The 24,222-nt window shown below is 44.8% G+C and overlaps 2 protein-coding genes and 2 pseudogenes across 8 annotated transcripts; 2 read left to right on the forward strand and 2 right to left on the reverse strand.

Annotated features, from left to right (window-relative positions):
• Positions 1-348: 348 nt before the first annotated feature.
• LOC139829714 (beta-glucosidase 32-like) lies at positions 349-3,767 on the reverse strand. The gene is made up of 13 exons (XM_051332828.2): positions 3,450-3,767; positions 3,320-3,383; positions 3,132-3,190; positions 2,959-3,034; positions 2,695-2,766; positions 2,467-2,554; positions 2,055-2,310; positions 1,855-1,970; positions 1,470-1,684; positions 1,348-1,370; positions 1,152-1,245; positions 953-1,067; positions 349-808 (listed from the first exon to the last, which is right to left on the reverse strand). Exons 1-13 carry the CDS (start codon positions 3,600-3,602, stop codon positions 592-594), a joined length of 1,548 nt encoding a protein of 515 aa, XP_051188788.1. The 5' UTR covers positions 3,603-3,767; the 3' UTR covers positions 349-591.
• A 404-nt stretch (positions 3,768-4,171) lies between these two features.
• Positions 4,172-8,766, reverse strand: LOC127302383 (beta-glucosidase 32). 7 transcript variants are annotated; one of them, XM_071820371.1, is made up of 14 exons: positions 8,595-8,766; positions 8,348-8,499; positions 8,212-8,275; positions 8,016-8,074; positions 6,653-6,728; positions 6,511-6,582; positions 6,293-6,380; positions 5,903-6,158; positions 5,715-5,830; positions 5,400-5,617; positions 5,294-5,316; positions 5,076-5,166; positions 4,720-4,822; positions 4,172-4,544 (listed from the first exon to the last, which is right to left on the reverse strand). In XM_071820371.1, exons 2-14 carry the CDS (start codon positions 8,474-8,476, stop codon positions 4,325-4,327), a joined length of 1,515 nt encoding a protein of 504 aa, XP_071676472.1. In that variant the 5' UTR covers positions 8,477-8,499; positions 8,595-8,766; the 3' UTR covers positions 4,172-4,324. The 7 variants fall into 7 exon arrangements, 6 of the variants coding, with proteins under 6 accessions (XP_071676472.1, XP_051188791.1, XP_051188789.1 ...); XM_051332831.2 differs by lacking the exon at positions 8,595-8,766 and having other exon boundaries at positions 5,715-5,758; positions 8,348-8,576; XM_051332829.2 differs by lacking the exon at positions 8,595-8,766 and having other exon boundaries at positions 4,786-4,822; positions 8,348-8,576.
• A 1,928-nt stretch (positions 8,767-10,694) lies between these two features.
• On the forward strand, positions 10,695-11,666 carry LOC127304220 (cold shock protein 1-like; annotated as a pseudogene).
• A 72-nt stretch (positions 11,667-11,738) lies between these two features.
• On the forward strand, positions 11,739-12,329 carry LOC127304221 (uncharacterized; annotated as a pseudogene).
• The last annotated feature ends 11,893 nt before the right edge of the window (positions 12,330-24,222 follow it).

The following is a 24,222-nucleotide window of genomic DNA, read 5'->3' on the forward strand; positions in this document are numbered from 1 at the left end:
CAGTTATTTGGTAGTTAAGACTACCATCAATATAGTAATTTTATTGGATTGTCGATTCCTATCCTATTAAACCTATGTGTGGTTGTGTACTTTGTTGTTAAACTCACTGCAAATGGCAAGCGCTGCATAGGATACAATCAACCAAACATTGTACGATTGCATTGGTATAGCAATTCCTCCTCAGATGCAGACAAACAAACACGCATATTAAATGATAAAACCATACCGATAAACTATTCATCCCAAGAGGATTATATCCGTCGATAAGTTGTGAAGAGCAACACAATGTAGACAAACAAACGGAATACATGACCAAGATGGAAAGTTGGCCCAGCCGAAGAAGGCTAGTTAGGCGAATTCGAGACCTTTTCAGGAAACCAAACACAACCCAATATCATCGATAGAGTATTTCTTTCACACGTACACGTATCATTTTCCCCATAAAAAGTAGTAGTACAAGTAATATTTTTTTTCCACAACTACAAGTATTTTCTACGAGCCCAGAACACAAACAACCCGGTACAAATGTTCCCCGTGTGCACACAAGAAACATACTCCAGTTGACGCCAGCGACCGTCTTTTTTTCTTGTGTCATTGGACGTCGGATTTCTGGGAGCGAGCAACCGGCCGGAGCTCACCGCCACGGAGGAATCCGGAGTACCAGCGGGCCGAGTTCCTGACGTACCTCGTCCTCGCCTGGGCGCCCATGTCGACGCCGCACAAGCCGAAGCGCAACCTGTAGCCAAACAGGTACTCGAACACGTCCAGGAAGGACCACACGAAGTATCCGCGCGCGTCCGATCCGTTCCTGCAACACAATTGTCAACGTATATGAGAAGATGAGATGAGTCCTCCGAGTTGGACCGATTTCCTGAAAAATTTCGGGCAAGTAGCACGCAGAAATGCCAGGGAAAAGAAGAAGGTGCGTGTCTGCAGTCTGCACTGCACGTACCGCATGGAGAGGTAGAGGGCTTCCACGTAATCCTGCAGGAACTCGGCTCTGTCGTCGTCGTCGTAATCGGCCTCGCTCAGGGTGCCTGTAGCATCTGCAGCAGCATCTGCGTATCCTGAACCAAGAAATTGAAAACAATTCAGTGAGATTGTAGATACAGTACTTCAGATTGTAGTTTTTTCTGTCCTTGCGTGCCTACCATTTTCGTGGATCCACACCGGAGGGTTCCCGTAGCTCAGTTTCAGGTGCTCCAGCAGTTTCCTCAGAGACCATGGAGCAGTCTCCACCTCGCTCTGCACGAATGTTGTACTGAACAAGTCAGACCATCACGGCTACCTTGGAGGCTTGGATATGCTGATGAAACAGTCATATATATGCTTCATGCTTAGCTATACCTTGGATATGTCTTCCGAAGGATCTACATGCATGATCAGGAGATCAAACATAATGGTAGGCAAGTCAGCAGATATATTCGCAACAACTTATATATATCTGCTATTTGGTCAGGGATCTTTACTTTGAACGGCCGCATCGCCGTAGTAATCCACCGGGTTCTGGCTGGAACCGGTCTCGATGGATCGTACCCGCATAATGAGATAGTGGTTGAAGCCAACGAAGTCGAACGCTCCACGGACCTTTTCCGACTCTTGCGCCGTCAGTGCCGGCAATCGAGCACCCACCCTTCTCCTCATCACCGGAGGGTAGTCACCGTACACCAAAGGATGCATAAACCTATCTCACATGAGGATACTATTCCGTAAGTCACATTATATTTTTCCTTTCAACATTTTGGAGCATTGCATTGTCAACTTTTATACGGTTTAGGCAAAAGGTAAAAAATATGTCCCTGGAATATAAACAGTTTTACCTATACCAGTAGTAATAATAATATAACTAATTACCATCCAATATGGAATTCAGTCATCCTCGTAGCAGCAGCTGCATCCTGTGCGGTGTTAGTAGCAGGCTCATGCCACCATCCAAGCAGAGTTACTCCTATCTGCCCTCCTTGAGTTTCCTGCAGGATGATCGATTGAACTCATTGGTCAACCAATGATCTTGCCATGTGTGGCATGTATCCGAGCGTGGAGACTGAAGAGACCTTGTACTTCTCTCTGTACAGGGACACTGCTGAAGCGTGTGCAAGCAGGAGATGGTGAGCAACTATGTATGGCTCCGTCGAAGAATTTCCTCCCTTGCAGTTTGTCCCGAATGGGTAAGAGCAGCGGCGCGGCGGTTGGAAGCCGGTGTCGTAGCCGCCGATGGGTTCTATGTTTGGCTCGTTGACGGTGACCCAGTGCTTCACCCTGTCACCGAAACTCTCGAAGCACACGCCTGCGTAAGCGGTGTAATCCTCGCTGCAACACATGCTAGAAGTTATAATAGCTAAAGAATTGTGACTCCTTCTGGTGGATTCTCTCTGAGTTCTGTCTCGTGGACATGATTGATGCACTGATGCTAGCTAGCATTTGATCTGTAACACATTGTGCCGAAGTAGCATTCCGGGCACTTACATGAATCTGGGGCTAAGTAGTCCACCGTACTCGTCCTGCAGAGCCTGAGGAAGATCAAAATGGTAGATGGTGACATGAGGCTGTATTCCTGCCAAATATGACATAACAAGTAGCTGGATTAGTCAGTATTTGAGAGAAACAAACAAATATTTGTACACTTCAATCTCACATCAACAAGAAGGGGGTGCATGAACATGTCATATCTCAGAGAGAAATTTCTATGTATACCGTGCAGTATCAGCTCATCTATCAGATTGTTGTAGTACTCCAAGCCCTCTGGGTTGGTCTGTCCTCTTCCATCTACACGGTTCGTCACCAAGTATCAGAATTTTTTTTTTTCGCATAGAATATCGGGAGCTTTACTAAATATGGTTTCCAATACAATCAGCCCTTAGGCTGCTGGACAAGAAACTAGGATTTTCATCAAGCCAGCTACAGGTTTGATCAACTGTACAAGCCACGTTCTACCTGTATTTGTATACACCTTCGTACCTGGAATAAGCCTGGGCCAAGCAATGGAGAATCTGTACGCGTCCAGACCCATGTCGTGCATAAGCTTTACATCTTCCTGAAACCATAGAAACATATTTTCTTGATTTGCACTCTGTGTTAGAGTTCTTTTTAGAGTACAATTTCAGAGGTAACTATGCGAAATCAATCCTTACCTTGTAATGATGGTACTGATCTGCCGAAACGTCTGCTGTGGATCCATCAGGCGAGTAACCTGTCGCCACGGACTGAAACCTTTAGAACCTCGAATTTTACCACCCAGATAAGGGTTCCTGTACGAATTGCTGAAGCGCGAGCTCTACAAAAGAGGCAGCTAGAGGTGCATGGTCCGTACTGGACGGACCTTGGTGGGTGAAGGTGTCCCAGATGGAGGGCTTCCTTCCATCCTCTGCAGCTGCGCCTTCCACCTGACGTTCTCAAGAAATTGAGATCCTCGGACGGTGCAGAATTAACCACGTGCTAGACACTAGTACCTGGTAAGCCGAGGTGCCTGCGCCCAAGACGAACCCATCGGGGAAGTCGTGGCGGGTGAGCGCGGAGGCGTGCTTCGGTGCTAAGACGGTGGCGGCAAAGACGACGACGACCGAGATGGAGAGGCGGAAGATCATCAGCGAGAGCACCGCCATAACAGTGGCTTCTCTGCTCTGTTCTGCTACCGAGGCCCCGAAGCTGGCGGCTCACTAGCTGGACATGGACGTGGTGTCGCCGAGTGAGCTAGAGGGATTCTCCCTTCCTGGCCGCTCCTGTCTCTTTCTCTTTGTCCCTCTTTACGTCGACCAGCGACTCGTACGTTCAGCTTTCGAGAGCCCCGCTTCGAGCACGACCTCCTGACGGGACGGGAGGCCAAACCTCTGCTTTTTTATATATATATTTTTTTTCAAGATAGTCTTCAACGACATTATGTAATATATTCTTCTTCTATGCATAACGCATAGTTTTTGTACCTATGGAACTTTTCCTGATAGAAATATGTTCTATAAATGAAATAAAATGTTCAACAATCATCGGTTGCCGTGGTCAGGTGTGAACTGTCAAGACGGCGGCGCCCATGCTTGGACATGGAGATGAAGGTGACCATGAGACTTCTTCCCAGGGTCTCGAGAAGACGAGAGGGAGTATAGCAAGGTAGCCTAAATGACTCGGCACATAGACATGTGGTTATTTTGGATGGACGGCCTAGGCCAACAGAAAAACATGTGATGTTTTGGCTCCTGAGGCATACAAACTTATATTATAAAAAAATACATAAAAAGTAAATTTTGTAATTTCAAAAAAAATCCGTGTATAGGGTCGGACATTCTATGTTCCCACATGAGTTTTGAGAAAAATGAACAATTTGTGTGCCAAGTCATGCGGCACCATAGGCTTTCCAGGAAGGCGACATCGGCCGCAGTTCGCCGCCATTGAGGAAGCCAGAGTACCAGCGGGCAGAGTTCCTCATGTACCTCGTCCTCTCTTTGGAGTTCATGTCGACGCCAAACAGGCCGAAGCGCCTGACATTGCCATAGAGGATTTCAAACACATCGAGAAATGACCATACAAAGTATCCCCGTACATCCGATCCGTTCCTGCAACCAGAATACTGACTCTCTCAGAAACTATATCAAGAATAACTAGATCTCAAGAGTTTTAGGTGAATTCGTATCTTTTTCCCTTTTCTGGTTATGACTTCAGTTGGAGTTTATGATGGGCATTTTGATCACTATAAGCAAACACCATATATATGTAGGAAGATGTACAAACCGTATGGACAGGTATAGAACTTCCAAGTAATTTTGCAGGAACTCTGATCTATAGTCATCATCATACCCGATCTTGCTAGGGATCTTGGGGATGTCTCCGTATCCTGAATCATGAAACAAGAGATTTTCCATGTCTTTGCTTTTGTTTTACAGAGGTCAACATGTTTTGCTTTCCAGTTCATGTGTCAGTGCCAGCTTGCCCTCAGAAAACAAGACAATACATGCAACAAGAGAAGTCAAGTAGTACTTGATAATTTAGATTTTTCGTTTCTTTTCTTTTCTTTCCACCTACTTATTTTTCGATGAACTCCCAGACTGAGACATCAATATGTCAAAGATAATCGAACAGTGGCCTACCGTTTTCATGGATCATGACTGGAGGATTTCCGTACTTGACTTTCAGGTGCTCCAGTAGCTTCCCTAAAGCACAAGGAGGCTCAGCGTAGCCCTGCACATGTTACATCAACAAAATTTACAAACCTTACAATTCAGAAGATAAGGAAGGAAATCATCACCATAGCTCGGTTGATGTGATGTGTTTGCTGGAATAGTTTGCTTCATTGCAGTATATATACCTCTTGAATATCTGCAAGCGGATCTGATTCCAGGCAAGAAAGTGTTGCATAACGCAAGCAATGCTGATTTGGATTGACAGTTAGAGCAGATGCTTAATTTAATTACCTAAAATTACGGCTGCGTCGGCGTAGTAGTCCCTCTGCTCCAGATTGAAGGCGCTATTGTCGGCTCGTGCTCGAATATCAGGGTAGTGGTTGAAGCCGATGAAGTCGAACGATCCGGACAGTTTCTTCGACTGCTCCACTGTCAAACCTGGCATCCGTCCACTGGCCCTGCTCCTCATTAATGGTGGATAATCACCATACACCAAAGGATACATGAACCTGCCCAGCAAGTGCATTAGAACTTACGACTAAATTATGCTTTGAAGACATTGTCGATGACAGCTTTTCAGCAAACCAAAAGACCACTAGTACTAACCATCCAATGTGGAAGTCATTCATCCTGCTTGCGGCAGCTGCATCCTGCAATGTATTGGTAGCAGCCTCATACCACAAGCCCAAGAGGGTAATTCCTATATGTCCTTTTTGAGTTACCTATGGAGTGAGCATAATAAAGCACGGTCATGTTAATTACTCGTATCAACTACAATATCTATTGTGACGAACCTGGTAGGTGTCTCTATACAGTGATACTGCCGAGGCATGTGCAAGCAGGAGATGGTGAGCGGCTATGTAAGGTTCGGTTGTGGAGTTCCCTCCAGTGCAACTCGCGCCGAACGGATAGGAGCAGCGCCGTGGTGGGAGCGTGCCGTCGTCAAAGCCACTTATAGTCTCGATGTTGGGCTCATTGACGGTGACCCAATGCTTCACCCTGTCCCCAAAGCTCTTGAAGCAGGTGTTCGCGTATGCAGTGTAATCGTCTCTGTATCATAGCACATTCAAATTAATTAAGAGCATCTGAAAAATATGCATCTTTCATCTACAAAATTATGGATCTTCATCATAATTCAGTCTTGTTTTCCAGGTATTCTGTGGTGCCAAAATGGTTGCACCTACATAAATCTGGGGCTGAGTAGTCCGTTGTATTCGTCCTGAAGACACTGAGGGAGATCTAAATGGTAGATTGTCACATGAGGCTGTATGCCTGCAAGACGTGAGGAATCAAGATCAGAGTGAAGAACATGTCCTTATCTGTTTGAACTTGCAGCAAGCAGGGTAGTTTGACACTACTGCAACATGTTTATGCCATGTCAGATAGACAAATTAATCTTTACCATGTAGTATCAATTCATCTATTAAGTTGTTGTAGTACTCCAAGCCCTTCGGATTGATTTCTCCTCTTCCATCTACACAATGTAGCATTAATTGTCATAACATGTGAAGATATGCTACTCAGCTATTACAAGGTTATTATACCTGGAATAAGCCGCGGCCACGCAATGGAGAATCTGTACGCATCTAAACCCATCTTGTGCATAAGTTTTACATCATCCTAATTTTGAAAAAAAAAATTAAATAGTTAGCATCAGCTCATGTCCTATTTGTATCGTTTCAATTAACTAACACAGTGGCCCTCGCAAATATGAGGGCTGAATGAAAGTGTCTAAAGATTTTATGGTTCCTTAACAAAATTATATTATGCGCTTAGAACTTCAAAGGTTTTATGTCACAATAAATATTATGCTAATAGAATATTACTTGTGGGGAAATCATCTTTAATTTGTAGGAGAATAATTAACCATGTATGAAAAGAAAGAACATATGATGACCAAAGTGACTTTTGTAAGAAGTCATATTAAATAAGTATATATAATAAAAGTAGTAGTCACATATTTGTCCATTTGATCTCTTTAACCCACTCGTCGGTATCTTCCACCCTTCGATTCATATGTTCTATATTCCTATTCACATATATCTTTGTATCATATAACTGGTTATGTCGTCATCTTATTGACCGATTTTTTTCGACATAGAGCATATATTAATATCGCTGAGACACCAATTACACCCAACCTCTACAATAACGCACTGCCCTAGCGGCATTACGGATACACATGGCCAAAAAAAGAAAGAAGAATTAACAAAAAAAAAAGTCCCGCTATAGTGATCTAATCCTTTAAAACGGCAGCACTAACACCTTCAATACAGCACCAGAAGTTCAACTTCTCCAAAAGCGCGCCCCCAAGAAGGTAACTGTGCCGTCACCCGATTATAGATATTAGGTTTTCACCCTGAAAAAAGTTCTCACTCTCAAAACAATGCCTTCAACAAAAACATTGTCAGACACAACCAATTAAAGCGATTTTATCGCGTGCCTTTCCCCCCATGTCATTTTTTTAAATCCAAGTATCCTACTAAAAGATATTACCCTAGTCCTCTATTAATTTGGATCCTTATGCGCACCCAACACACTTATGAAAATTCTTCATACCGACACCTTCTTTTGCTCTCAAAATTAGTAGTCCTTCCGTTTCTCAAGATTTGTCACTAAGGTGTGAGCCATGTCTAACTAAACATCACTCAATGCTTAACACTTTTTATAGCAACGTTCATGGTTTAACCATAGTTTTCATGTTAGAAATTTGGTTAATATTTACCACATTTTTTGCTAACCATTACAAACTAAATTACGATCTAAGTAATTTGTCTTCCCATATAGGTATACCGATAGTGAAATACATATGTCTTCAAATAGTTCAGTTTATTATGCCTTCTTGTGCGCCGCACAATATCTGAGAAGGAAAATTTTAATATATTAGCGATGTATCTCAAGACTAACCTTATAATGATGATACTGATCTGCGGCAATATCCCCGGTGGATTTATCAGGGGAATAACCTGTCAATGACATATATCGATAAATCCCAGAAATTAGATCCTAGAGGAGGCATCACAAGATATGCTCAGGTGCTGAATTATTAACTGATGCACCATGGCGCGCATGATGATGAAGAGCAAACATAAACTGAATCGACCTTGATGTGTGAAGGTGTCCCAGATGCTTGGCTTCCTTCCATCTTCTGCAGCCGCCCCTTCCACCTAAGGCATCCATCCAATCCAAGAGATTAGTGTTTTGACGTTGACAGCGACTATACAGAGGGAGGTATGTACCTGGTAAGCCGAGGTGCCGGCGCCGAAGATGAAGCCGTCGGGGAAGTCGTGGCGGGTGAGCGCGGCGGCGTCTCTCTGCAAGGCTGCGAGGCAGAGGAAGCGGAAGAGAGAGAACAGCAGCAGCGCCATAGTCTCAGCACCTGGATCCACGTCTGATCTTGGCCATATAAGGCTTCTCATCCTATCTGATAAGGACGCACCAAACATGTGGAATGGAATGGAATGGAAGATGTGTGTTACGTATTACCGTGTGTGCACACTACGCCGGGATTCGTTGAAGCTAACAGTGAGAGAGAGAGAGAGAGAGAGAGACAGTGACGCTCGCCATGTGAAGAAACCTCGTCTGCTGCAGTGTTGCCGGCGGCGGTTCATCACCGCGACCGCGAGAGTGATCCCAGAGTTCCTCGGCCGCTATCAGAATCGTCAAAATGGTGGCCCGGTAGCGGTAGGTAAGGACGGGCTAACAAAGTGACAAATCGGGTTTAAAATTTCGATTTTGTATTTTTCTCCCCCATACATCTCCTTTCGTGGCTCTTGTGCTCTACTTGGAACCGACAGCAGTACTCGTACTTCTGATCATCAAGGACACTACCTGACTTACCTAATCAACCTACTCCTACCAAAAACCCGATTCAAAGCACGATTCAGATTTTTTTCCTAACTCCTAAGCATAATCCGGCTCGACCCCCAACTCAGTTATATGATATTTCACTTAGAGCATCTCTAAGAGCCCGAACTTGCGGCCGAAACTGAAAAAATCCGGCGAGATTAGGGGTTCGGTTCGGAGATGGGCCAGAATGGAGCCCGAACTCGCGACCTAGCCCGTAAAACGAGTTCGGGGCCCCGAGAAATCGAGCGGACAGCCCGTATTAAAAGGGGCCGCGGAGGGGAGTTCGGTTCGTAAACCCTACTCCACTCCGCCGCTTTCACTCTCGCCGCCGCCGCCTGCCTCTGCTCCGGCGAGCGATTCCGCCCCCTCCGCCGCCGCTCCGCCGCTTCGGCCACCACCCCTCCGTCCGAAATGGGGCGTTTAAGACGTGTGGGTAGGGGAGGTGGCCGAATCGGCGGCGGAAGATCACCTCGGCTACGACGGCGCATGGAAGCAGGCCGGCCGGAAGTGGCCGGAACTAATGGCGCGCCGTCAAGCGCACGAGGAGGCGGCTGAGGAAGGAGAAGCGAAGGCGCCCCCCGCTGCTGCCTTGTGCAGCCCGCCGCTGATGGCGCTGCCCCCGCGCGGCAACGACGACGACACCGACGGGCTGCCTCTAGCCTGCGGGAGCACGTCCGAGGCGGTGGCCTTCGAGGTGGCGGCGCTAATTGTCGCCTAGGAAGAGCCGGCGACCAAAAACCCTCCGACGACGACATTAAGCGCTCCGGTGACAGTATAGTCACTCCGAGGACTAAACTAGTATAAATTAGGCCCCTAGTATCGAATGTAGGTCGAAGATGCATATATTTTACCTCTATTATTGTAAATTATGAACGAATTCAGCTTGATCGGATGAAATCGAGTGCAATCGCGAGTTTCGATTTCCCGCGACGTTTGATTTCCGCGTTTTCGGTTCACGTTTTCGGTTTCTGTTATGTGCCTTGACTAAATCCGCTCGCAATTTATTTTTTCGGGAGACTAAACTCATTTTTTTCGGTTCCGGAAAATAGGCCAAAAATAGGGGCTCTCCTAGAGATGCTCTTATACAGTACGACCAACGTCGAAACGTGCTGGGGCGCTTTAGCTATGTTGCCGTGGCACAGGAGCACGTACGCTGGTATATCTTCTCGTCGGATCGGTGCATTTCTCTTTGTACTCTTCTATGTAGAATCATAGATCAAGCGTTTTGCTGGGGACAACTTGGGTGGGATCTTGCTTTAGATAGGATCAATGAGATCAAATTTTTGAAGATAAAAAACATGTTCAAAAATTCTCAAAAAAATTTGACTACATACATCTATGTTATATATGCAACACTAAAAAATCGCTGCTTCAAATTCAACATACATTTAGAGAGCCAAAAAAGATAAATCTGGGAATGAATAGTGTGAAATACTATTCACCCAAAGCTGACACTATTCACAATAGAATTTATCTTTTTTGTTTCTCTAAAAGTAGATTGAGTTTTGAGCTAATTTTTTTTTGGAGTTGTAGCTACAGTCCATAAGTATGTTGTATAATTTTGTTTGATTTTTTTGTGTTTCGTAAATATGCTTTTTATGATCTGATCTTACAATCTCACCTAAGAAGAAGATCCTATACAAGTCTTCCCCGCGTTTTGCTACACCCCACCTCTTCCACACCCATCTAGCTAGGGTATTCTTGCTAGTCTTTTTGTTTCTATAGCAGCGGCGCAAGATGTCGGCAAGGGTGAAGGGAACCGTGAAGTGGTTCAACATGACCAGGGGGTTTGCCTTCGTCACCCCAGATGACGGAAGCGAAGACCTCTTCTTTCTCCAGCTTGTCATCAATGCAGATGGCAGCATCATCCAGAATGGCGCCGTTGAATTCACCGTCGGCACCAGGCCACCAGCAACGACGAACGCACCAGAACCTACGATGTAACCACGGTAGGAGGAGGCCCGCTCTCCGGCGGTTCCTGCCCTAATGATGATCGCAGAGTACGCAGCTGTGGCGGCTAAGTGAATAATCTAATAAAAAAGCCGTGTGCATCCTTTGGGTGCAGAAGCTGGGGCGATTTCCCCCATTTCGAAAAAAAAAAGCTGTGGCGGCTATGACGGCGGGGGGCGCAAGATGTCGAAGAGGGTGAAGGGAACTATGAAGTGGTTCAACATGACCAGGGGTTCAGCTTCATCACCATTTTGTCATCAAGTCCGACAGCAACATCATGCAGAAGGGCGCCATCGAGTTCATCGTCGGCACGACTAACGACGGACGAACCAGGGCCTACGATGTAACTACGCCAGGAGGAGCAGCGCTCTCCGTTGACTCATGCCCCGTCGATGATCGCAGAGTGCACAACGGCTATGGCGGCGGAGTGGGCTACGGTGGTGGTTGCGGCGGCCATGTGTGCTACAAGTGCGGCGAGGAGGGCCACATCTCTAGGTACTGCCCTCTGGGCAGCTACGGTGGCACGGAATGCTACGATGGTGGTGGAGGCGACCGTGTGTGCTACAAGTGCGGCGAGGAGGGCAACATCTCCAGGTACTCAGGGCGCCTACGGTGGCATGTGGCTCTACGGTGGTGGAGGCGGCCGTGGGAGCTACAAGTGCGGCCACAAGGGTCACATCTTAAGGGACTGCCCTCAAGGCACCGGCAATGACGTACGCACCAGCGCCTACGATGTAACCACGGTAGGAGGAGGCCTGATCTCCGGCGGTTCCCACCCTAATGATGATCGTGGAGTGCGCAATGGGGCGGCTACGATGGTGGGGGCGCAAGATGTCGGAGAGGATGAAGGGAACTGTGAAGTGGTTCAACATGACCAGGAAGTTCGGTTTCATCACCCCAGATGACGGAAGTGAGGACCTCTTCTTTCTCCAGTTTGTCATCAAGTCTGATGGCGTCATCATCCAGAATGGCGCCGTCGAGTTCATCGTCGGCACAGGCAACGACGGACGCACGATGGCCTGCGATGTATCTACGCCATGAGAAAGTGTACTCTCGGGCGGTTCCCGCCCCAGTGATGATCACGGAGTGCGCAACAGCTATGGTGGTGGAGGGGCCAACGACGGTGGTTGCGGCGGCCATGTGTGCTAAAAGTGTTGCAAGAAGGGTCACATCTCCAGGTACTGCCCTCGGGCGGCTACGGCAGCGGAGGGACGCTACGGTGGTGGTAGTGGCGGTGGTTGTGTGTACTACAAGTGCGGCGAGGAGGGCCACATCTTCAGGTACCACCCTCACGGCGGCAGGGTGCGCTACGGTGGTGGTGGCAGTGGCCGTGTGTGCTACAAGTGCCGCAAGAAGGGCCACATGTCCAGGTACTGCCCTCAGGGAGGCGGCAGTGGGTGCTTCTCCTGTGACGAGTACTAGGTGTTATTTTGTGATCCAAATTCCAAGAAGAGGCTAACTTCTGACGAGCGGAGCGAGGCCCGTCGCCGGTAGGCTTGCCACCATCTATATATATATTCCCTGTAAGCCACCGCTAGTGTTTAGTTGCATCATTGTACACCCACGGCGTTTGTAAACACCACCGAAATAGTGAAGTTTTGCTGGCTGGCGCCCGTGGTTTTTCCCTTGTGTGTTGCAAGGGTTTTCCACGTTAAAATCTCGTGTCCCCTGCAGTGTTTTACTTTTCGTTCTTCGTTTATTGTGCATCTCGATTATAACACTAGGCCCGTTAGATTTTTTTAGGTTTCTGATACCTTTTATTACTCAATCTCCAGAGTTACAATTTGGATATCAAGTGATTCTAGCAACCACAAACGGCGTTCATGTTCTAAATACACAAAGAACCGGACTAAGTTATGAGCATGAGTATTTGAACATCTACTGTCTGTTGAAATATTGGGCCCACTTTTTGTGGCCCAAATTAGATTTCAGTTTTTCCTATAAATCTTAAAACCCACATAGTGGCAGCCTTGTGAGTTTGAGCCCAAGTTGGTGGCAGCTCACTAGGGAGTGGCAAGAGGTGGGAAGTTTAGTCCCACATGGAAAGTTGGGAGGAAGTTAGACCACCTTATAAGGTGGGTTGTTCCACCACTAGTAAGTGAGTGAGAATAGGAGTGCTACACGCGCGGGCTCCTCCTCCTCCTCGCTCGCTCGTCTCGACTCGACACGACACGTCACTACGCGCGCGCCGCGCTCGTGGTGAGTGGATTGAGCCTCGAGCCGAGACTTTCCTTACACGTTGCCTAGGGTTTCCCGAGCCTATATAATCTCCTGCCCGGCTACCGCAGAAATATATCATACACACGAGTTAGGGTTTCCACCTCTCTCTGCTTGCGCCGCCATCGTAGCCTACTCCATCCCGCGCGCCGACGTGCATCGGCGAACGGGAGAGCAGGTCTCCGGAACCGCTCGTCCTTGCGATCCTGTACGGGAGAGGGCGAATTAGGTTTTTTGGAAGCGCTCTGCGCGACTGCTCAAGCTCTTCATCACGGGTCACCTTCCGTCCAAGTCGGGCGGTGCTGCCTACCGTCGTCTTCAACGCCGTCTACTTCGACCCGTCGTCCCCGTCATCAACAACGTTGTCATCAACAACGTTACTGCTGCGACATCGTCTGCTACACCTTCACCGCCACCTCCACCAGATCGGTACGTGCGACATATCTCAATCTGTTTAGCGATGGATGTTGTACTGTTTGCTCTGCTACTGTTCATGTTGATCACTGCATCTAGTATGTTCGAGTTTCACATGTTAGTAGTTATTGTCGTCATGCTTAATATTCTGGAATTAATCATGGAAATTGTGCCTAATTATCCAACAATCCAAAAACCTAATTGTAGGCAATTTCCTGAGTTAACAATGGCTGGTTTTGCTGATGCACTGAGGCCGGATAAGTTTACCGGTGTGCACTTCAAGAGGTGGCAGGTTAAGGCCACACTCTGGCTTACTCATCTGAAAGTGTTCGAAGTTAGTAATGGTTTACCTGAAGGAACTATATCTGACCAAGATCAGAACAAGTTCAAGGAAAACAATACTCTCTTCGTCGGATGCATTCTGAGTATTCTTGCTCATCGTCTGTGTGATGTGTACATGCACATAACAGATGGTAAAGAGCTCTGGGATGCACTGAATGCTAAATTCGGTGCAACCGATGCAGGCAGTGAACTGTACATCATGGAGAGCTTCCATGACATCAGGATGGTAAACAACCGTTCTGTAGTCGAACAAGCTCATGAGATACAGTGCATTGCGAAAGAGCTTGAACTCCTTAAGTGTGCCTTACCTGACAAGTTTGTGGCTGGATGCATCATCGCTAAGTTGCCCCCTTCATGGAGGAACTTTGCCACAACTCTCAAACATAAGAGACAGGAGATATCAGTTGAAAATCTGATAGCATCTCTTGATGTTGAGGAGAAAGCTCGGGCTAAGGATACTACAGAGAAAGGAGAGGGTCAGTCTAGCGCCAACATGGTGCAGAAGAAACCCTACAGCAAGAATAAAGGGAATAACAAGCCCTCCTTCAATAAGCCTATGAAGACTACAACCTTCAAGAAGAAGAAGATGATAAATAAAGCAGATCTGAGCTGCTTTACCTGTGGAGAGACTGGCCACTTTTCTAAGGACTGTCCATAGAGGGCAGACCGCAAGAAAAAGGCGAGGCAAGTCAACACGGTGACCGCTAGCAATGTTGATGGGTACGGTAATCTCTTTACTGTTCTTTCGGTATTTCAATCTCCATGTTGGTGGATTGATACAAGTGCTAATGTTCATGTGTGTGCTGACATATCCATGTTCACTTCTTACCAGGTCGCCCGGGATTCTTCCGTCTTGATGGGGAATGGGTCACATGCTTCTATTCGTGGTGTTGGCACGGTAGATCTGAAGTTCACTTCGGGGAAGATCGTGCAGCTGAGGAACGTGCAGCATGTCCCTACTATGAACAAGAATCTCGTTAGCGGCTCCCTTCTATGCAGAGATGGGTTTAAGGTTGTTTTAGAGTCGAATAAAGTAGTTGTTTCCAAGTTTGGACAATTTATTGGTAAAGGCTATGAGTGCGGAGGCTTGTTCCGCTTTTCGCTTTCTGATTTCAGTAATAAGTCTGTGAACCATATCTGTGGCAATGTTAGTGATGATACCAGTGTTTGGCATTCTCGTTTATGTCACATTAATTTTGGTTTAATGTCTCGGCTATCCAGTTTAAGTTTAATTCCGAATTTCACCATTGCCAAAGGTTCTAAGTGCCATAGTTGTGTGCAATCGAAGCAACCTCGGAAGCCTCACAAGGCGGCCGAGGAGAGAAACTTGGCACCTCTAGAACTCATACATTCTGATCTATGCGAGATGAATGGTGTGTTGACAAAAGGTGGAAAGAGATATTTCATGACATTGATTGATGATGCGACTAGATTTTGCTATGTTTATTTGTTGCGAACTAAAGATGAAGCTTTAGACTACTTTAAAATTTATAAGGCCGAAGTTGAAAATCAACTAGAGAGAAAGATCAAGCGTCTCAGGTCGGATCGTGGTGGCGAATATTTTCCTAAAATCTTTGATGAATTCTGTGAGGAACATGGTATTATTCATGAGAGGACGCCTCCCTATTCACCCCAATCAAACGGGGTTGCCGAGAGGAAAAACCGCACGCTGACTGACTTGGTGAATTCCATGTTAGCCACTGCTGGTTTATCAAAGGCATGGTGGGGGGAGGCTTTGTTGACTTCATGTCATGTCCTGAATAGAGTTCCTAACAAGAATAAAGATAAAACCCCTTACGAGGAGTGGGCTGGGAGAAAACCATCACTTTCGTATTTGCGCACATGGGGATGTTTGGCGAAAGTCAATATTCCAATTACTAAGAAGCGCAAACTTGGACCAAAGACAGTGGATTGTATCTTTCTAGGTTATGCTCCTCGGAGTGTAGGATATAGATTTTTAGTAGTTCAATCCGAGGTACCTGATATGCATGTTGATACTATTATGGAATCTCGTGATGCAACATTTTTTGAGAATATGTTTCCTATGAAAGATATGCATAGCATTGCTAGAATTTCTACTGAGATAATTCCTGAGTCCAGTACATCTAATGAGTATTTTGAACAATCACATGAGAATGTTACTGAGAAGGATGACAATGAAGCTCCTAAACGGAGCCAGAGACGAAGGATTGAAAAATCCTTTGGTGATGATTTCATTGTGTACCTTGTGGATGATACTCCCACGTCCATTGCAGAGGCATATGCATCTCCAGATGCAGATGACTGGAAAGAAGCTGTCCATAACGAGATGGACTCGATTCTTTCTAATGGAACTTGGGAGCTATCAGAACGACCCCATGGATGCAAGCCTGTGGGCTGCAAATGGGTGTTCAAGAAGAAGCTAAGACCTGATGGTACTATTGAAAAGTACAAGGCACGGCTTGTAGCGAAAGGCTACACACAGAGAGAAGGCGAAGATTATTTCGACACCTATTCACCTGTCGCTAGACTTACCACCATTCGAGTACTACTATCCATGGCTGCCTCCTATGGTCTTATCGTTCATCAAATGGACGTAAAGACAGCTTTCCTTAATGGAGAGTTGGAAGAGGAAATCTATATGGATCAGCCTGATGGGTTTGTAGTAAAAGGTGAAGAAAGAAAGGTGTGCAAGTTGCTGAAATCTTTATATGGCCTGAAACAAGCACCTAAGCAATGGCATGAGAAGTTTGACAGAACTTTAACTTCTGTAGGCTTTGTTGTCAATGAGGCTGACAAGTGTGTTTACTATCGCCATGGTGGGGGCGAAGGTGTTATACTATGTTTGTATGTGGATGATATTCTGATCTTTGGTACAAACATGAGAGTAATACACGAGGTCAAGTCTTTCTTGTCAAAGAGCTTTGATATAAAAGATCTGTAGGATAACGTTGCATAGAAAACAAAAATTTCCTACCGCGAACACGCAATCCAAGCCAAGATGCAATCTAGAAGACGGTAGCAACGAGGGGATTATCGAGTCTCACCCTTGAAGAGATTCCAAAGCCTACAAGATGAGGCTCTTGTTGCTGCGGTAGACGTTCACTTGCCGCTTGCAAAAGCGCGTAGAAGATCTTGATCACTGGCGCCACGAATGGGCAGCACCTCCGTACTCGGTCACACGTTCGGTTGTTGATGAAGACGACGTCCACCTCCCGTTCCAGCGGGCAGCGGAAGTAGTAGCTCCTCTTGAATCCGACAGCACGACGGCGTGGTGTCGGTGGCGGTGGAGAACTCCGGCGGAGCTTCGCTAAGCGTGCGGGAGCTATGGAGGAGAGGGGGGTGATACGTCTCCGACGTATCGATAATTTCTTATGTTCCATGCCACATTATTGATGATATCTACATGTTTTATGCATACTTTATGTCATATTTATGCATTTTCCGGCACTAACCTATTAACAAGATGCCGAAGAGCCAGTTGCTGTTTTCTGCTGTTTTTGGTTTCAGAAATCCTAGTAAGGAAATATTCTCGGAATTGGACGAAATCAACGCCCAGGGGCCTATTTTCACACGAAGCTTCCAGAAGACCGAAGAGTCAACGAAGTGGGGCCACGAGGCGGCCAGATGGTAGGGCGGCGCGGCCCAGCTCTTGGCCGCGCCGACCTGTCTCCTGGGCCCCTCGTGTGGCCCCCTGACCTGCCCTTCCGCCTACAAATAGCCTTCGTCGCGAAACCCCCAGTACCGAGAGCCACGATACGGAAAACCTTCCAGAGACGCCGCCGCCGCCAATCCCATCTTGGGGGATTCAGGAGATCGCCTCCGGCACCCTGCCGGAGAGGGGATTCATCTCCCGGAGGACTCTACACCGCCATGGTCGCCTCCGGAGTGATGAGTGAGTAGTCTACCTCTGGACTATGGGTCCATAGCAGTAGCTAGATGGTTGTCTTCTCCTTATGTGCTTAATTGTCGGGTCTTGTGAGCTGCCGAACATGATCAAGATCATCTATCTGTAATACTATATGTTGTGTTTGTTGGGATCCGATGAATAGAGAATACCATGTTATGTTGATTATAAATTTATATCTATGTGTTGTTTATGATCTTGCATGCTCTCCATTACTAGTAGATGCTCTGGCCAAGTTGATGCTTGTAACTCCAAGAGGGAGTATTTATGCTCGATAGTGGGTTCATGTCTCCGTGAATCTGGGGGAGTGACAGAAACCCCTAAGGTTATGGATGTGATATTGCCACTAGGGATAAAACATTGATGCTATGTCCGAGGATGTAGTTATTGATTACATTATGCGCAATACTTAATGCAATTGTCTGTTGTTAGCAACTTAATACTGGAAGGGGTTCGGATGATAACCTGAAGGTGGACTTTTTAGGCATAGATGCATGTTAGATAGCGGTCTATGTACTTTGTCGTAATGCCCAATTAAATCTCACTATACTCATCATAATATGTATGTGCATGGTCATGCCCTCTCTATTTGTCAATTGCCCAACTGTAATTTGTTCACCCAACATGCTATTTATCTTATGGGAGAGACACCTCTAGTGAACTGTGGACCCCGGTCCAATTCTCTATACTGAAATACAATCTACTGCAATACTTGTTCTACTGTTCTCTGCAAACAATCATCATCCACACTATACATCTAATCCTTTGTTACAGCAAGCCGGTGAGATTGACAACCTCACTGTTTCGTTGGGGCAAAGTACTTGGTTTGTGTTGTGCAGGTTCCACGTTGGCGCCGGAATCCCTGGTGTTGCACCGCACTACATCTCGCCGCCATCAACCTTCAACGTGCTTCTTGACTCCTACTGGTTCGATTAAACCTTGGTTTCATACTGAGGGAAAACTTGCCGCTGTACGCATCACACCTTCCTCTTGGGGTTCCCAACGGTCGCGTGTTGTACGCGTATCAAGACTGTTTTCTGGCGCCGTTGCCGGGGACCTGAAGAAAAGTTAAACCACAGAGATCTCTAACTCCCACGTCAACTTTGCGCCAGCAACTGTTTTCTGGCGCCGTTGCCGGGGAGATTAAGACACGCTGCAAGGGGAGTCTCCACATCCCAATCTATTTACTTTGTTTTTGTCTTGCTTTACTTTATTTACTACTTTGTTTGCTGCACTAAATCAAAATACAAAAAATTAGTTGCTAGTTTTACTTTATTTGCTATCTTGTTTGCTATATTAAAAACACAAAAAAATTAGTTACTTGCATTTACTTTATCTAGTTTGCTTTATTTACTATTGCTAAAATGGGTACTCCTGAAAATACTAAGTTGTGTGACTTCACAACCACAAATAATAATGATTTCTTATGCACACCTATTGCTCCACCTGCTACTACCGCAGAATTCTTTGAAATTAAACCTGCTTTACTGAATCTTGTTATGCGAGAGCAATTTTCTGGTGTTAGTTCTGATGATGCTGCTGCCCATCTCAATAATTTTGTTGAACTTTGTGAAATGCAAAAGTATAAAGATGTAGATGGTGACATTATAAAATTAAAATTGTTCCCTTTCTCATTAAGAGGAAGAGCTAAAGATTGGTTACTATCTCTGCCTAAGAATAGTATTGATTCATGGACTAAATGCAAGGATGCTTTTATTGGTAGATATTATCCTCCTGCTAAAATTATATCTTTGAGGAGTAGCATAATGAATTTTAAACAATTAGATACTGAGCATGTTGCACAAGCATGGGAAAGAATGAAATCTTTGGTTAAAAATTGCCCAACCCATGGACTGACTACTTGGATGATCATCCAAACCTTTTATGCAGGACTGAATTTTTCTTCGCGGAACCTATTGGATTCAGCTGCTGGAGGTACCTTTATGTCCATCACTCTTGGTGAAGCAACAAAGCTTCTTGATAATATGATGATCAATTACTCTGAATGGCACACGGAAAGAGCTCCACAAGGTAAGAAGGTAAATTCTGTCGAAGAAACCTCTTCCTTGAGTGATAAGATTGATGCTATTATGTCTATGCTTGTGAATGATAGGACTAATGTTGATCCTAATAATGTTCCGTTAGCTTCATTGGTTGCTCAAGAAGAACATGTTGATGTAAACTTCATTAAAAATAATAATTTCAACAACAATGCTTACCGGAACAATTCTAGTAACAACTATAGGCCATATCCTTATAATAATGGCAATGGCTATGGTAATTCTTATGGGAATTCTTACAACAATAATAGGAACACACCCCCTGGACTTGAAGCTATGCTTAAAGAATTTATTAGTACACAAACTGCTTTTAACAAATCTGTTGAAGAAAAGCTTGGGAAAATTGATATACTTGCTTCTAAAGTCGATAGTCTTGCTGCTGATGTTGATCTTTTGAAATCAAAAGTTATGCCTAATGAAAATCATAATAATAAAATTGTTACTACAGCAAATGCCATCCAAGTTAGAATTAATGAGAATATAAGATTGATGGCCGAATTGCGTGCTAGGTGGGAAAGAGAAGAAAATGAAAAAGAAGATAATATAGCTAAAGTTTGGACTATTACCACCACTAGCAATGCTAATGCTCCACATGTTGCTGCACCTCCTACTATTAATAATAAAAGAATTGGTGTTAGTAATGTTTCCACTTCTAATGCAAAGCGCGAAAAACTGCTCAAATCGCTAAAACTGCTGAAACTGCCTGTGATAAAACTGCTGAAATTTTTTCCAACATTGGGGATGATGATCCCATTGCTTTAGATTATAATGGTTTGAATTTTGATGATTTTCATATCTCTGAAGTTATAAAGTTCTTACAAAAACTTGCTAAGAGTCCTAATGCTAGTGCTATAAATTTGGCTTTCACGGAACATATTACAAATGCTCTCATAAAAGCTAGAGAAGAGAAATTAGAACGCGAAGCTTCTATTCCTAGGAAGCTAGAGGATGGTTGGGAGCCCATCATTAAGATGAAGGTCAATGACTTTGATTGTAATGCTTTATGTGATCTTGGTGCAAGTATTTCTTTTATGCCTAAGAAAATCTATAATATGCTTGACTTGCCACCGCTGAAAAATTGTTATTTGGATGTTAATCTTGCTGATCATTCTACAAAGAAACCTTTGGGGAAAGTTGATAATGTTCGCATTACCGTTAACAATAACCTTGTCCCCGTTGATTTTGTTGTCTTGGATATTGAATGCAATGCATCGTGTCCCATCATATTGGGAAGACCTTTTCTTCGAACTGTTGGTGCTATCATTGATATGAAGGAAGGTAATATTAAATATCAATTTCCTCTCAAGAAAGGTATGGAACACTTCCCTAGAAAGAGAATGAAGTTACCTTTTGATTCTATTATTAGAACAAATTATGATGTTGACACTTCGTCTCTTGATAATACTTGATATACACTTTCTGCGCCTAGCTGAAAGGCGTTAAAGAAAAGCGCTTATGGGAGACAACCCATGTTTTTACTACAGTACCTTTGTTTTTATTTTGAGTATTGGAAGTTGTTTACTACTGTAGCAACCTCTTCTTATCTTAGTTTTGTGTTTTGTTGTGTGATACGTCTCCGACGTATCGATAATTTCTTATGTTCCATGCCACATTATTGATGATATCTACATGTTTTATGCATACTTTATGTCATAATTATGCGTTTTCCGGAACTAACCTATTGACGAGATGCCAAAGGGCCAGTTGCTGTTTTCTGCTGTTTTTGGTTTCAGAAATCCTAGTAAGGAAATATTCTCGGAATTGGACGAAATCAACGCCTAGCACCTTAGAATCCCCGGAAGCATCCAGAACACCCGAGAGTCGCCAGAGGGGGGCCACAGGCCCACCAGACCATAGGCTGGCGCGGCCTGGGGGTGGCCCGCGCCCCCCTATGGTGTCGTCGCCTCGTTGACCTTCTGACGCCGCCTCTTCGCCTATTTAAGCCTCCTCGACCTAAAACTTCGAGACGGAAAAGCCACGGTACGAGAAACCTTCCAGAGCCGCCGCCATCGCGAAGCCAAGATCTGGGGGACAGGACTCTCTGTTCTGGCATGCCGCCGGGACGGGTAAGTGCCCCCGGAAGGCTTCTCCATCGACACCGCTGCCATCTCCACCGCCATCTTCATCACCGCTACTGTCTCCCATGAGGAGGGAGTAGTTCTCCCTCGAGGCTAAGGGGTTGTACCGGTAGCTATGTGGTTAATCTCTCTCCTATGTACTTCAATACAATGATCTCATGAGCTTCCTTACATGATTGAGATTCATATGAGTTTTGTATCACAATTCATCTATGTGCTACTCTAGTGATGTTATTAAAGTACTCTATTCCTCCTGCACGGTGTAATGGTGACAGTGTGTGCATCGTGTAGTACTTGGCGTAGGCTATGATTGTGATCTCTTGTAGATTATGAAGTTAACTATTGCTATGATGGTATTCATGTGATCTATGCCTCCTTTCGTAGCGTGAAGGTGACAGTGTGCATGCTATGTTAGTACTTGGTGTAGTTGTGTTGATCTATCATGCACTCTAAGGTTATTTAAATATGAATATCGAATATTGTGGAGCTTGTTAACTCCGGCATTGAGGGTTCGTGTAATCCTACACAGTTAGTGGTGTTCATCATCCAACAAGAGAGTGTAGAGTCTAGCATCTATCTATTTATTCTGTTATGTGATCAAAGTTGAGAGTGTCCACTAGTGAAAGTATGATCCCTAGGCCTTGTTCCTAAATACTGCTATCGCTGCTTGTTTACTGTTCTACTGCATATGTACTGTCGCAATATTACCACCATCAACCACACGCCAGTCCTGGACAGCAAAGCACTTTTCTGGCGCCGTTACTACTGCTCATATATATTCATACCACATGTATTTCACTATCTCTTCGCCGAACTAGTGCACCTATACATCTGACAAGTGTATTAGGTGTGTTGGGGACACAAGAGACTTCTTGCTTTGTGGTTGCAGGGTTGCTTGAGAGGGATATCTTTGACCTCTTCCTCCCTGAGATCGATAAACCTTGGGTGATCCACTTAAGGGAAACTTGCTGCTGTTCTACAAACCTCTGCTCTTGGAGGCCCAACACTGTCTACAAGAATAGAAGCACCCGTAGACATCAAGCACTTTTCTGGCGCCGTTGCCGGGGAGGAAAGGTAAAAGGCTCTCATACTCCGGTCCCAGGTAAAGTACTTTTCTGGCGCCGTTGTGTGAGTGCTCGAAGCTATTTCCTTTAGATCCTGCAATTGCATCTTTTTGTTTCTTGTTTACACTAGTTAGGCATAATGGACAACAATGAGCTTCTTATTCTATTTCCTGATTTAAGACATGGATGGTTTGATGCGAAAATTAAAAAACCCATGGAACATATTAGTATGAACACTTTGAACACCATTGTTGCTAATGATATGGAAAATTCTAAGCTTGGGGAAGCTGGTTTTGATGAGCATGCTATTTTTAGTCCCCCAAGCATTGAGGAGAAAATTTACTTTGATGATACTTTGCCTCCTATTTATGATGATTATAATGATAATAGTCTTTTGGTACCGCCTGTTATGGAGGATAAATTTGATTATGATTACAATATGCCTCCTATATTTGATGATGAAAATAATAATGATAGCTACTTTGTTGAATTTGCTCCCACTACAACTAATAAAATTGATTATGCTTATGTGGGAAGTAATAATTTTATGCATGAGACTCATGATAAGAATGCTTTATGTGATAGTTATATTGTTGAGTTTGCTCATGATGCTACTGAAAGTTATTATGATAGAGGAAAATATGGTTGTAGAAATTTTCATGTTACTAAAACACCTCTCTATGTGCTGAAATTTTTGAAGCTACACTTGTTTTATCTTCCTATGCTTGTCACTTTGCTCTTCATGAACTTGTTTATTTACAAGATTCCTTTTCATAGGAAGCATGTTAGGCTTAAATGTGTTTTGAATTTGCTTCTTGATGCTCTCTTTTGCTTCAAATACTATTTCTTGCGAGTGCATCATTAAAACTGCTGAGCCCATCTTAATGGCTATAAAGAAAGAACTTCTTGGGAGATAACCCATGTGTTTATTTTACTACAGTACTCTTGCTTTATATTTGTGTGTTTGGAAGTTTTTACTACTGTAGCAACCTCTCCTTATCTTAGTTTTGTGCATTGTTGTGCCAAGTAAAATCTTTGATAGTAAGGTTCATACTAGATTTGGATTACTGCGCAGAAACAGATTTCTTGCTGTCACGAATCTGGGCCTAATTCTCTGTAGGTAACTCAGAAAATTATGCCAATTTACGTGAGTGATCCTCAGATATGTACGCAACTTTCATTCAATTTGAGCATTTTCATTTGAGCAAGTCTGGTGCCTCAATAAAATTCGTCTTTACGGACTGTTCTGTTTTG

Source organism: Lolium perenne, chromosome 5 (assembly GCF_019359855.2).
Source record: "Lolium perenne isolate Kyuss_39 chromosome 5, Kyuss_2.0, whole genome shotgun sequence".
Taxonomy (NCBI): Eukaryota; Viridiplantae; Streptophyta; class Magnoliopsida; order Poales; family Poaceae; genus Lolium; species Lolium perenne.